At 42.3% G+C, this 13,587-nt stretch overlaps 2 protein-coding genes across 10 annotated transcripts in view; one reads left to right on the top strand and one right to left on the bottom strand.

The window, feature by feature from the left end:
• Positions 1-9,650, top strand: part of LOC131940834 (uncharacterized) — a 39,094-nt gene extending 29,444 nt beyond the window's left edge. The window contains exons 2-3 of the mRNA XM_059299699.1: positions 7,728-8,077; positions 8,287-9,650. Coding sequence (XP_059155682.1) covers positions 7,817-8,077; positions 8,287-9,168 — 1,143 coding nt within the window. The 5' untranslated portion in view covers positions 7,728-7,816 and the 3' untranslated portion in view covers positions 9,169-9,650. The remainder of the gene's footprint in view (positions 1-7,727; positions 8,078-8,286) is intronic.
• Positions 1-13,587, bottom strand: part of LOC131940832 (UPF0415 protein C7orf25 homolog) — a 100,103-nt gene that overhangs the window by 69,822 nt on the left and 16,694 nt on the right. The window lies entirely within an intron of this gene.

Below are 13,587 nucleotides of genomic sequence, written 5' to 3'. Positions count from 1 at the left end.
AATTCCTTCTTCTTAAGAATTTTTTTATTAAAGGGAAGTAACTGTGCAGTCAATACATTTCCGACACAATTTTAGAAATTTTATAAACGTCGATACACTTTTTAAAAATTTTATGTCGCGTACATAATTGAAAATTATTCTTCTAAGTAAATAGAATGAAAATTGTTTTTAAAGACTTTCAATGGTAATTTTTTGACTCGTACATTTAGACTATGAGCACGATAAAAAATCTAACACTTAAATCCATAGAACTGTCAACGACAAACTTTTTTGCCACACGTTACAGAACTGAGCTTTATATATTAGACTAGCCGTCCCGGCCAGGCCCTGCTCTGGCTTCTGTGAAAAACCTTTCTGTTAAAGACCATTACCTGTGTGTTTAGTAATCATCATAAACCCGGCATTGCACACCCAAACCCAAACCAAAACAACAAAACGCAAGCATAAAGCTAACACAATTACAAATACAAACGAAAACAAAAACCTAACAACTAACCCAACCACAACCACAAACACCAATACGAACACAAAGAAAAAAAACAAACGAAAAAGCAAACGAAAACAAACCAAATCCAAATGCAAAACCAACCACAAACCCAAAGAAAAAAACACAAACGAAAAAACAAACGAAAACAAACCAAATACAAACGCAAAACCAACCACAAACACAAATACAAACACAAACGCAAAGAAAATAAAACACAAACGAAAACGAAAAAAGAAAGAACAAAAACGAACCAAATCAAAACGCAACCACTAACGCAAACCCAACCTAAACACAAAGAAAACACTAACGCGAACATAAACGCACAGTGCTCAGAGTCTAGCCCGGGGCGGAATCGCCTGTTTCAGCTTAATAAACGACTATAGTACCCCAACTTATTCATAGTCTTTTGCACTCACTTTAATGAACGTAGGCGCGAAACCGAACACGGGAGACCCGGGACCCCAAATAGCACCCTGTCTGGGCGCCAGAGGACGCACCATGACGTCACCGCCTGATTGAACTTAGTAAACGACTATAGTACATAACTTATTCATAGTCTTTTGAACTCACGCGAACGTATATACCATAGCGTACACCGGAAGGCCCGGGGCGCCAAATAGCACCCTGTCGGGGTGCCGGAGGACGCCCGGATTTGATTCACTTAAAGAATATAGTTACCTTTCTTACCCATAGTCTATCGCACTGTTAAAAACAAAATTATGCAGCATAGCGCTCACATGATAGCCCAGGGTGCCAAATCGAACCGCGCAAGGGCGCCGCCGGACGCGGCTGTTTCAATTTAGTGAACAAAAATGATAATACTCCAAGCTTATCCGTAAATGGAAAGAAATAAACATATAGGATTTGTAGGACCTGGCTTATTAAATGTTATTGATTTAAAAAAAAAAATATTGAACAGTATGTTCAGTGTATAGAATAAATAAAAGGCAGTGTTAAAAATACCTAACGACATTGCACTTAATCAATCCCCGCTAATTATGTAATTTTTTTTTTATTTCTTAACACCAAAAACAAAGTAATAAAATGTAAATTCTTTCTTTTTAAGAAATTTTTTTATTAAAGGGAAGTAACTGTGCAGTCAATACATTTCCGACACAATTTTAGAAATTTTATAAACGTCGATACACTTTTTAAAAATTTTATGTCGCGTACATAATTGAAAATTATTCTTCTAAGTAAATAGAATGAAAATTGTTTTTAAAGACTTTCAATGGTAATTTTTTGACTCGTACATTTAGACTATGAGCACGATAAAAAATCTAACACTTAAATCCTTAGAACTGTCAACGACAAACTTTTTTTTTGCCACACGTTACAGAACTGAGCTTTATATATTAGACTAGGCATACTGCCTAGCTTCGCTTAGGTTTTTAAAAAAGTTGAGAAATTGAATGATTAATTTATAGGTGATTGGCTGTTATGTTAAATGCTTAGGGCCTAAATTTATACAGTCGGGTACTTTTATTGTGCCCATAAAATGATGGAATATTCGCAAACTTATTACTCGCAAGGTTATTAGAACTGAAAGGGCTTTCATAAAAATTATTAATCAAATATAATATTAAATTACATTTGCAATTAATTTTACAATTTCAATACAATACAAAACTTAATTTATTACAAAATATTCATTTAAAACAATGATATACATTATGATTTTTGCTTTTTCTTAAAAAGAGTATACAAAATATTAAAAAAATTGTTACATTAAAAAGTTACCGCCCCTGTTAATAGACCAAATGACCGAATCTCGTATAATAAGAATTTCAATCGCAGTCATTTTTAGCCCTCTTCGAGGGCTTTGATGCTGACCAACAGTTTTTCCATACGGCCCAGTCATCTATAGAGGTGTATGCAAAAAATTAGCCAGTTATACAAAGAAGAGGTACCCTAAAATTTGTGTAGAAATTACCCTGTTTTCCCTATAAAATACAAAGATTATATAGGGAAATACGACTGGTCAGTTTTGACCCGTTTCCCGATTTTTCCCGGACATGGCCAGTTTTGTGTGACACCCCAAGGCGTTCTCCTACCACCTCACAAAATATCAAGGGGGGTCGTCGGAGGAAATTTTTTTTCGTAATAGAGCTCATATAAAGAGAATTTCACTCGCGGTCACTTTTTAGCCCTCGTCGAGGGCTTTGAGTGTAACCGATAGGTCTGCCCTACGACCAAGCCATTTACCTATAAGCATGCCAAAACTTAGCCAGATGTAAAGAGGGTAAGTGCCCTAAAATCCGTTTGGAAATGACCCTCTGTTTTCCCCATAAAATACAAAGATTATATTGGGAAATACAACTGGTCAGTTTTGACCCCTTTACGAAGTTTTCCCAGATATGCCGAGTTTTTTGTGACACCCCAAGGTGTTCTCCTACCACCTCACAAAATTTCAAGGGGGGTCGTCGGAGGAATTTTTTTTTCGTAATAGAGCTCATATGAAGAGAATTTCACTCGCGGTCACATTTTAGCCCTCGTCGAGGGCTTTGAGTGTAACCGACAATTTTCCCTAAAGGTCAAGCCATTGACCTAAGAGCATGCAAAAAATTAGCCAGATATACTGAGCTTAAGTACCCTAAAGTCTGCGTTGAAATAACCCTCTGTTTTTCCCATAAAATACAAAGATTATATAGGGAAATACAACTGGTCAGTTTTGACCCCTTTACGAAGTTTTCCCAGATATGCCGAGTTTTTTGTGACACCCCAAGGTGTTCTCCTACCACCTCACAAAATTTCAACGGGGGTCGTCGGAGGAATTTTTTTTTCGTAATAGAGCTCATATAAAGAGAATTTCACTCGCGGTCACTGTTTAGTCCTCGTCGAGGGCTTTGAGTGTAACCAACAGTTTTCCCTAAAGGTCAAGCCATTGACCTAGGAGCATGCAAAAAATTAGCCAGATATAATGAGCTTAAGTACCCTAAAGTCTGCGTTGAAATGACCCTCTGTTTTTCCCATAAAATACAAAGATTATATAGGGAAATACAACTGGTCAGTTTTGACCCCTTTACGAAGTTTTCCCAGATATGCCGAGTTTTTTGTGACACCCCAAGGTGTTCTCCTACCACCTCACAAAATTTCAACGGGGGTCGTCGGAGGAATTTTTTTTTCGTAATAGAGCTCATATAAAGAGAATTTCACTCGCGGTCACTGTTTAGTCCTCGTCGAGGGCTTTGAGTGTAACCAACAGTTTTCCCTAAAGGTCAAGCCATTGACCTAGGAGCATGCAAAAAATTAGCCAGATATAATGAGCTTAAGTACCCTAAAGTCTGCGTTGAAATGACCCTCTGTTTTTCCCATAAAATACAAAGATTATATAGGGAAATACAACTGGTCAGTTTTGACCCCTTTACGAAGTTTTCCCAGATATGCCGAGTTTTTTGTGACACCCCAAGGTGTTCTCCTACCACCTCACAAAATTTCAACGGGGGTCGTCGGAGGAATTTTTTTTTCGTAATAGAGCTCATATAAAGAGAATTTCACTCGCGGTCACTGTTTAGTCCTCGTCGAGGGCTTTGAGTGTAACCAACAGTTTTCCCTAAAGGTCAAGCCATTGACCTAGGAGCATGCAAAAAATTAGCCAGATATAATGAGCTTAAGTACCCTAAAGTCTGCGTTGAAATGACCCTCTGTTTTTCCCATAAAATACAAAGATTATATAGGGAAATACAACTGGTCAGTTTTGACCGCTTTACGAAGTTTTCCCAGATATGCCGAGTTTTTTGTGACACCCCAAGGTGTTCTCCTACCACCTCACAAAATTTCAAGGGGGATCGTCGGAGGAAATTTTTTTTCGTAATAGAGCTCATATAAAGAGAATTTCACTCGCGGTCACTTTTTAGCCCTCGTCGAGGGCTTTGAGTGTAACCGATAGGTCTGCCCTACGACCAAGCCATTTACCTATAAGCATGCCAAAACTTAGCCAGATGTAAAGAGGGTAAGTGCCCTAAAATCCGTTTGGAAATGACCCTCTGTTTTCCCCATAAAATACAAAGATTAAATAGGGAAATACAACTGGTCAGTTTTGACCCCTTTACAAAGTTTTCCCAGATATGCCGAGTTTTTTGTGACACCCCAAGGTGTTCTCCTACCACCTCACAAAATTTCAAGGGGGGTCGTCGGAGGAATTTTTTTTCGTAATAGAGCTCATATAAAGAGAATTTCACTCGCGGTCACATTTTAGCCCTCGTCGAGGGCTTTGAGTGTAACCGATAGGTCTGCCCTACGACCAAGCCATTTACCTATAAGCATGCCAAAACTTAGCCAGATGTAAAGAGGGTAAGTGCCCTAAAATCCGTTTGGAAATGACCCTCTGTTTTCCCCATAAAATACAAAGATTATATAGGGAAATACAACTGGTCAGTTTTGACCCCTTTACGAAGTTTTCCCAGATATGCCGAGTTTTTTGTGACACCCCAAGGTGTTCTCCTACCACCTCACAAAATTTCAACGGGGGTCGTCGGAGGAATTTTTTTTTCGTAATAGAGCTCATATAAAGAGAATTTCACTCGCGGTCACATTTTAGCCCTCGTCGAGGGCTTTGAGTGTAACCGACAATTTTCCCTAAAGGTCAAGCCATTGACCTAGGAGCATGCAAAAAATTAGCCAGATATACTGAGCTTAAGTACCCTAAAGTCTGCGTTGAAATGACCCTCTGTTTTTCCCTTAAAATACAAAGATTATATAGGGAAATACAACTGGTCAGTTTTGACCCCTTTACGAAGTTTTCCCAGATATGCCGAGTTTTTTGTGACACCCCAAGGTGTTCTCCTACCACCTCACAAAATTTCAAGGGGGGTCGTCGGAGGAATTTTTTTTTCGTAATAGAGCTCATATAAAGAGAATTTCACTCGCGGTCACATTTTAGCCCTCGTCGAGGGCTTTGAGTGTAACCGATAGGTCTGCCCTACGACCAAGCCATTTACCTATAAGCATGCCAAAACTGAGCCAGATGTAAAGAGGGTAAGTGCCATCAAATCCGTTTTGAAATGACCCTCTGTTTTTCCCATAAAATACAAAGATTATATAGGGAAATACAACTGGTCAGTTTTGACCCCTTTACGAAGTTTTCCCAGATATGCCGAGTTTTTTGTGACACCCCAAGGTGTTCTCCTACCACCTCACAAAATTTCAAGGGGGGTCGTCGGAGGAATTTTTTTTTCGTAATAGAGCTCATATAAAGAGAATTTCACTCGCGGTAACTTTTTAGCCCTCGTCGAGGGCTTTGAGTGTAACCGATAGTTTTCCCTAAAGGTCAAGCCATTGACCTAAGAGTATGCAAAAAATTAGCCAGATATACTGAGTTTAAGTACCCTAAAGTCTGCGTTGAAATGACCCTCTGTTTTTCCCATAAAATACAAAGATTATATAGGGAAATACAACTGGTCAGTTTTGACCCATTTACGAAGTTTTCCCAGATATGCCGAGTTTTTTGTGACACCCTAAGGCGTTCTCCTACCACCTCACAAAATATCAAGGGGGGTCGTCGGAGGAAAATTTTTTTCGTAATAGAGCTCATATAAAGAGAATTTCACTCGCGGTCACTTTTTAGCCCTCGTCGAGGGCTTTGAGTGTAACCGACAGTTTTCCCTAAAGGTCAAGCCATTGACCTAGGAGCATGCAAAAAATTAGCCAGATATACTGAGCTTAAGTACCCTAAAGTCTGCGTTGAAATGACCCTCTGTTTTTCCCATAAAATACAAAGATTATATAGGGAAATACAACTGGTCAGTTTTGACCGCTTTACGAAGTTTTCCCAGATATGCCGAGTTTTTTATGAAACCCCTAGGTGTTCTTCTACCACCTCACAAAATATCAAGGGGGGTCGTCGGAGGAAAATTTTTTTCGATATACAGCTCATATAAAGAGAATTTCACTCGCGGTCACTTTTTAGCCCTCGTCGAGGGCTTTGAGTCAAACCGACAGTTTTCCCTAAAGGTCAAGCCATTTACCTAAGAGTATGCAAAAAATTAGCCAGATATACTGAGCTTAAGTACCCTAAAATCCGCGTTGAAATGACCCTCTGTTTTTCCCATAAAATACAAAGATTATATAGGGAAATACAACTGGTTAGTTTTGACCCCTTTACGAAGTTTTCCCAGATATGCCGAGTTTTTTGTGACACCCTAAGGCGTTCTCCTACCACCTCACAAAATATCAAGGGGGGTCGTCGGAGGAAATTTTTTTTCGTAATAGAGCTCATATAAAGAGAATTTCACTCGCGGTCACTTTTTAGCCCTCGTCGAGGGCTTTGAGTGAGACCGACAGGTCTGCCCTACGGTCAAGCCATTTTCCTATAAGCATGCCAAAACTTAGCCAGATGTAAATAGAGTAAGTGCCCTAAAATCCGTTTTGAAATGACCCTCTGTTTTCCCCATAAAATACAAAGATTATATAGGGAAATACGACTGGTCAGTTTTGACCCATTTCCCGATTTTTCCCGGACATGGCGAGTTTTTTGTGACACCCCAAGGCGTTCTCCTACCACCTCACAAAATATCAAGGGGGGTCGTCGGAGGAAATTTTTTTTCGTAATAGAGCTCATATAAAGAGAATTTCACTCGCGGTCACTTTTTAGCCCTCGTCGAGGGCTTTGAGTGAGACCGACAGGTCTGCCCTACGGTCAAGCCATTTTCCTATAAACATGCCGAAAATTAGCCAGATGTAAACAGGGTAAGTGCCCTAAAATCCGTTTTGAAATGACCCTCTGTTTTTCCCATAAAATACAAAGATTATATAGGGAAATACGACTGGTCAGTTTTGACCCATTTCCCGATTTTTCCCGGACATGGCGAGTTTTTTGTGACTCCCCAAGGCGTTCTCCTACCACCTCACAAAATTTCAAGGGGGGTCGTCGGAGGAAAATTTTTTTCGTAATATAGCCCATATAAGGCGCCGGTCAGTCGAGGTCAGTTTTGACCCCTTCTCCGTAGACTTTTCGGCCAACCGTCACCGGCCTTCGTGTTCTATCGCCCGAAGACACCATCGTGCCAAATTTGACGCGCCTGCGGCGCCGGGAAGTGCCCTATCGGGCACTTGACCACTTTGCTTTATATATATAGATTCATTGACAACAACACTAAAATGAAATGTTCTTAGCAGTCCCAAACGCTCCATCCTTATACTCCATAAAACGTGCGACTTAATACAGTTATCACAACTATGATCTAATATCTCTGCTGACAGTAAACACCGCGGGCTCATGAATTTGTTTACACTTCAACAGATGCTGACCACGAATGACGCGCTCCACAGCTGACCATCCGACAGGTGTGAGCATGCACGTGCAGCGTTGAGCAGGTGTCGAGTGAGCACATGTACCTGCCGGCAGCAACGGTTGCCACGGCCATGGCAACAGACAGCACGACGGAGGGCAGGGGCCTGTCCCTCCACCCCCAGGTCTCGTCCTCCACCCACCACTCCATCTCCATCAAGTGGGCGTGTGAGGGAGACTCCAGGGGCTTCAGGGTCCAGTACAACCGTGACGCCAGCGCCTACAGGATAGACAGCGGGATGCTGGCCTACACGGCTAGAGAGTACTACATCAACAATCTGGTCTCTGACACATACTACAGGGTACAGTAGCTTGCATTCTCTTTATACACTTTTGTTACTTTAATATGCACATTCCATATCAGAAAGCTTAAATACTGCAAAACTCCTACTGAAATAGGGACTATTAATTGAGTATTCCAGTTAAAATAAGGTTCTAATGAGATACTTGAAAAAATTTTGTTTGCTATGCTGTCTTAACGATCACGTGACCACCGTGCCTCTGTCCCCAGATCTGCGTGACCATGTTCCACGGCAACGAGTCCTACCCTCTAGAGGAGTGTCTAGAAGCTTCCACCACCAGCTGGCACATCCCCGTCTCCATCGGCTCCAGCATCGGCGCTGTCCTGGCGCTCTCCATCATTGTCCTCATTGTCCTCCTGTCCCGATGTCCTAACCTGGTCCGGCAGCCCCGCACGGCAGCGGCCGAGTCCAGCAAGTACGACTCCATGTCCTCGCACTTCCCTGACGACCGGTACGAGATGAGCGACACGACCACCCACTGCCACGACCGGGAGGACGACGTCTTCTCCCAGAACAGCGAGGGCGACAGTCTGGCCGAGAGCAAGGGCCCGTCCCGACACGCCTACCAGCACTCGCCGCAGAGCCTGGCTGAGAGGGTCTGTAACGGGAGCAAGATCTCCAACGGCGGCAGTAAACCGGCCAGGGCGAACATCCCGCTGGGGAGATGCGGGCGCACGTTGTCGCTGACCGAACGCCGGCACAACCCCAGCCATCCATACCGCTCGCGGCAGGCCCGGCTCGCACACATGCACACACACTTCCACTCCATACAGTCGGAGCCGGGGGGACACCGCACAGCTCCACGGATCAGCATTAGTGACTTCCCCGCGTCAGCCGTCAGCGCCGAGCTATCGGCGTCACGGAAGAGTCATCACTCCAGCATGCCGACGACCCACAACGGCAAAGGCTCGCTGGGCCACACCGCCGGGGCCTACGCTAAACTGACTAACCACACGACCAACCCGGAGTCGGCCACTTCCACATCAGAGCCCACGGTAGCAGAGAGCAACCCAACGAAGGTCAGACCGCCAGTGCTGAAATACGTGTCAAAAACACTGCACATGAGCATTGAAGGCGACACGCTAGTCTGACACGCACACACTACTCACCTACACAAAAACCATCCAGTTTTCCGGGAATTTCCCAACCGGATATGTGTTTTCTGAAGGTCGGGGTTTACAAACTTTGGAACCTCTGTTAGCAGCCGATTCTAATGTACATATTACAATGGGCGTTCCTCGTTTAGATCTTGTCACGGCCTGATATTTGCAAATAATTCCATGTTTTTTATAAAGGTCAACTACAATACGTTTTGTGCGATAACGTGAAGTTACTCATATATTCTTCATTGCTTGTACTTGTGGATAGCAGCAAAACCATGGACAGATACTTAGCCATGTTAATGTAATCGATATAACCATTGACTTATACCAGTTATTCATAGACCTATTACGGATATTAAACTAGATGGATCATAAAAGAAACTACTAGTGGCATGCTGTCCGTGGACTCGACTAGACTCTGAAGTAACACAAATTCTGATAAAATTGGTTTGTGTTGTCGTGGCCGAGTAGGGAATATGACATCTATCCCGTCTGTTGCGGGTTCGGAACCCATGTCAATGTAAATGTTTTTTTTATTTACCCCCCCCCCCCTCCCCGACCCCCTAGCTGGTCCCCACCACACGACTCTGGATACTACATTCCATTACATGTCCTGTGATTGGTTCAAATCTTTCTAAAACATGGCTCCGTTGCCGGCTAGTGTTGGTACAGAAGTGATCCAAACAAGAAAATATACACAATACTGTACCACTCTCCACATCCAAATACACACACACACAGAGACCCACACACCCACCCACACACACACACCCACATCACACACGCGCATAAGACCACACTCTACAAAAGAAATTAAGCAATAAACAGACACTGGCAATAAAAAGTACCTAATAATATTAAGCAATGACAGTCAATGTGCGTGCGTATAGCAATATTTCCCTTGATAGAGAACAAAGAACTGAAGCAACGACTGTGGATAGTAGCATGCGTATAGCAATATTTCCCATGATAGAGAACATAAAGAACTCAAGCAACGACTGTGGATAGTAGCATGCGTATAGCAATATTTCCCATGATAGAGAACATAAAGAACTCAAGCAACGACTGTGGATAGTAGCATGCGTATAGCAATATTTCCCATGATAGAGAACATAAAGAACTCAAGCAACAACTGTAAATAACCACACATGTGCACCTGTGGCCACACCGACCACCTGTAGATGAAATATCTACCAACAACTTCTGTCTTCCACTACAAGGCCTAGGGTCTAGTACAGCGGTGTCAACAGGGCTTGTCTTGTGTGTCAACTATCGAGACATTTCTGGTTCTGTAATCTTGTGAGGGCATTTTTCTAAACATGTGTACAAGCCTCATACACTACTGACTTGGTTGGTAGTTCTGCACTCACGTCCTACCCTGGTGTACACACCTCACACACTACTGACCTGGTAGCTCCCCACTCACCTCCTACCCTGGTACACACTGTGTACACACCTCACCCAACAAGATTAACACGTGACAGTGACCACATCAGAGTGAGCCCTAGAGCGTATGAGAAAGGATTTACCTCGGAGATCTGAGACCCGCGCTGCCTATGTGAAGAGAAAATTCTAGACTACAAGTAAAAAAAAAAACCACCTCGAATTCTTAAACTGATTACTTTCAAGAGAAATATCGATAAGGCAGAGGTAACTCGCCAAAACTAGGATCGGTTTGATGGGAAATAAATTGAAATAGGTTGGACGAATTGAAATGGGTTGGACGAATTGAAATGGGTTGGACGAATTGAAATGGGTTGGACGAATTGAAATGGGTTGGACGAGAATTGAAATGGGTTGGACGAGAATTGAAATGGGTTGGACGAATTGAAATGGGTTGGACGAATTGAAATGGGTTGGACGAATTGAAATGGGTTGGACGAATGGAAATGGGTTGGACGAATTGAAATGGGTTGGACGAATTGAAATGGGTTGGACGAATTGAAATGGGTTGGACGAATTGAAATGGGTTGGACGAATGGAAATGGGTTGGACGAATTGAAATGGGTTGGACGAATTGAAATGGGTTGGACGAATTAAATTGGGTTGGACGAATTGAAATGGGTTGGACGAATTGAAATGGGTTGGACGAATGGAAATGGGTTGGACGAATTGAAATGGGTTGGACGAATTGAAATGGGTTGCATGAATTAAATTGGGTTGGACGAATTGAAATGGGTTGGACGAATTGAAATGGGTTGGACGAATTGAAATGGGTTGGACGAATTGAAATGGGTTGGACGAATTGAAATGGGTTGGACGAGAATTGAAATGGGTTGGACGAGAATTGAAATGGGTTGGACGAATTGAAATGGGTTGGACGAATTGAAATGGGTTGGACGAATTGAAATGGGTTGGACGAATGGAAATGGGTTGGACGAATTGAAATGGGTTGGACGAATTGAAATGGGTTGGACGAGAATTGAAATGGGTTGGACGAATTGAAATGGGTTGGACGAATTAAATTGGGTTGGACGAATTGAAATGGGTTGGACGAATTGAAATGGGTTGGACGAATTAAATTGGGTTGGACGAATTGAAATGGGTTGGACGAATTGAAATGGGTTGGACGAATTGAAATGGGTTGGACGAATTGAACTGGGTTGGACGAATTAAATTGGGTTGGACGAATTGAAATGGGTTGGACGAATTGAAATGGGTTGGACGAATTAAATTGGGTTGGACGAATTGAAATGGGTTGGACGAATTGAAATGGGTTGGACGAATGGAAATGGGTTGGACGAATTGAAATGGGTTGGACGAATTGAACTGGGTTGGACGAATTAAATTGGGTTGGACGAATTGAAATGGGTTGGACGAATTGAAATGGGTTGGACGAATTAAATTGGGTTGGACGAATTGAAATGGGTTGGACGAATTGAAATGGGTTGGACGAATGGAAATGGGTTGGACGAATTGAAATGGGTTGGACGAATTGAAATGGGTTGCATGAATTAAATTGGGTTGGACGAATTGAAATGGGTTGGACGAATTGAAATGGGTTGGACGAATTGAAATGGGTTGGACGAATTGAAATGGGTTGGACGAATTGAAATGGGTTGGACGAATTGAAATGGGTTGGACGAATTGAAATGGGTTGCATGAATTAAATTGGGTTGGACGAATTGAACTGGGTTGGACGAATTGAAATGGGTTGGACGAATTGAAATGGGTTGGACGAATTGAACTGGGTTGGACGAATTGAAATGGGTTGGACGAATTGAACTGGGTTGGACGAATTGAAATGGGTTGGACGAATTGAAATGGGTTGGACGAATTGAAATGGGTTGGACGAATTGAAATGGGTTGGACGAATTGAAATGGGTTGGACGAGAATTGAAATGGGTTGGACGAATTGAAATGGGTTGGACGAATTAAATTGGGTTGGACGAATTGAAATGGGTTGGACGAATTGAAATGGGTTGGACGAATTGAAATGGGTTGCATGAATTAAATTGGGTTGGATGAAACGTGGATAGATCACATGTGGATTCATGGAGTCACAGGTGGATTCATGGAGTCACAGGTGGATTCATGAAGTCATAGGTGGATTTATGGAGTCACAGGTGGATTCATGGAATCAAATGTCATACACGGTCACACAGGATACAGACCGACGGTCTAGCCTAAACCGATGTTCTGTGCTAAAGACGTATCAAGGTAAAAGAATGATGTTCTATGTTAAACTGATATTCTAGGTTAAAGACGTTCTAGGTTTAATACCGATGTTCTATGTTAAAGACCGTTGTTTAAGTTAAAGGCTCCTGGAGTGGAAACAGATTTCCACCAGTCTGGTTCGAGCAGCGATGTGTCTAAACAAAATGCCCAAGACAAGCATGAGATAACAACATAGAGCAGGAAATCTTGTATTAATCTGGGTTTGTGGCGACGCCGTGTGTTTAATGAACAAACATGTTCCTGCCACTGCCTCCACACATCCACCAAACCAATTCGCTTATCGATTCCCCGAGTCATGATTAGCACAGGGAAAATCCGATGCGTTTTAATGGCGCTAAGTGAAAACGTTGGACATCAATATATTCCATTTACGATCGCAAACTTTCTGTGTGCATTAAAGATCATATTAGATCGCTTCAATGGAAGTAATTAGTTTTAGAAAAATTTAGAAAAATATCGGAGTATAGCAACGTGCGCTATATTTAGGGACAGCTGCTGGAATCAGACTTTAATGAAATAATTAGTAACGAGACAACAGCATTAGCATTGCTTGTTTGCTTATTTACATCTAAAGCCTGTTGGCCAGTAATCAACTAATTAGCTACATCATTCAAGCTTGGATCAACACCTCATGCAGAACGAAACGAAACATTTGATTGAAACTGTTTGATAAACTCAAAAGCTGTAGCACGTTCACAGAGTATTTTGTTTGGAGTCCACATTCTCCCT

The sequence above is a fragment of the Physella acuta genome, unplaced genomic scaffold (assembly GCF_028476545.2).
Source record: "Physella acuta isolate Inbredline_101_S28 unplaced genomic scaffold, ASM2847654v3 ptg000333l, whole genome shotgun sequence".
NCBI classification, from domain to species: domain Eukaryota; kingdom Metazoa; phylum Mollusca; class Gastropoda; family Physidae; genus Physella; species Physella acuta.
Note: the sequence above shows the minus strand (reverse complement) of the source record. Positions and strands in the feature narration are given on the sequence as shown.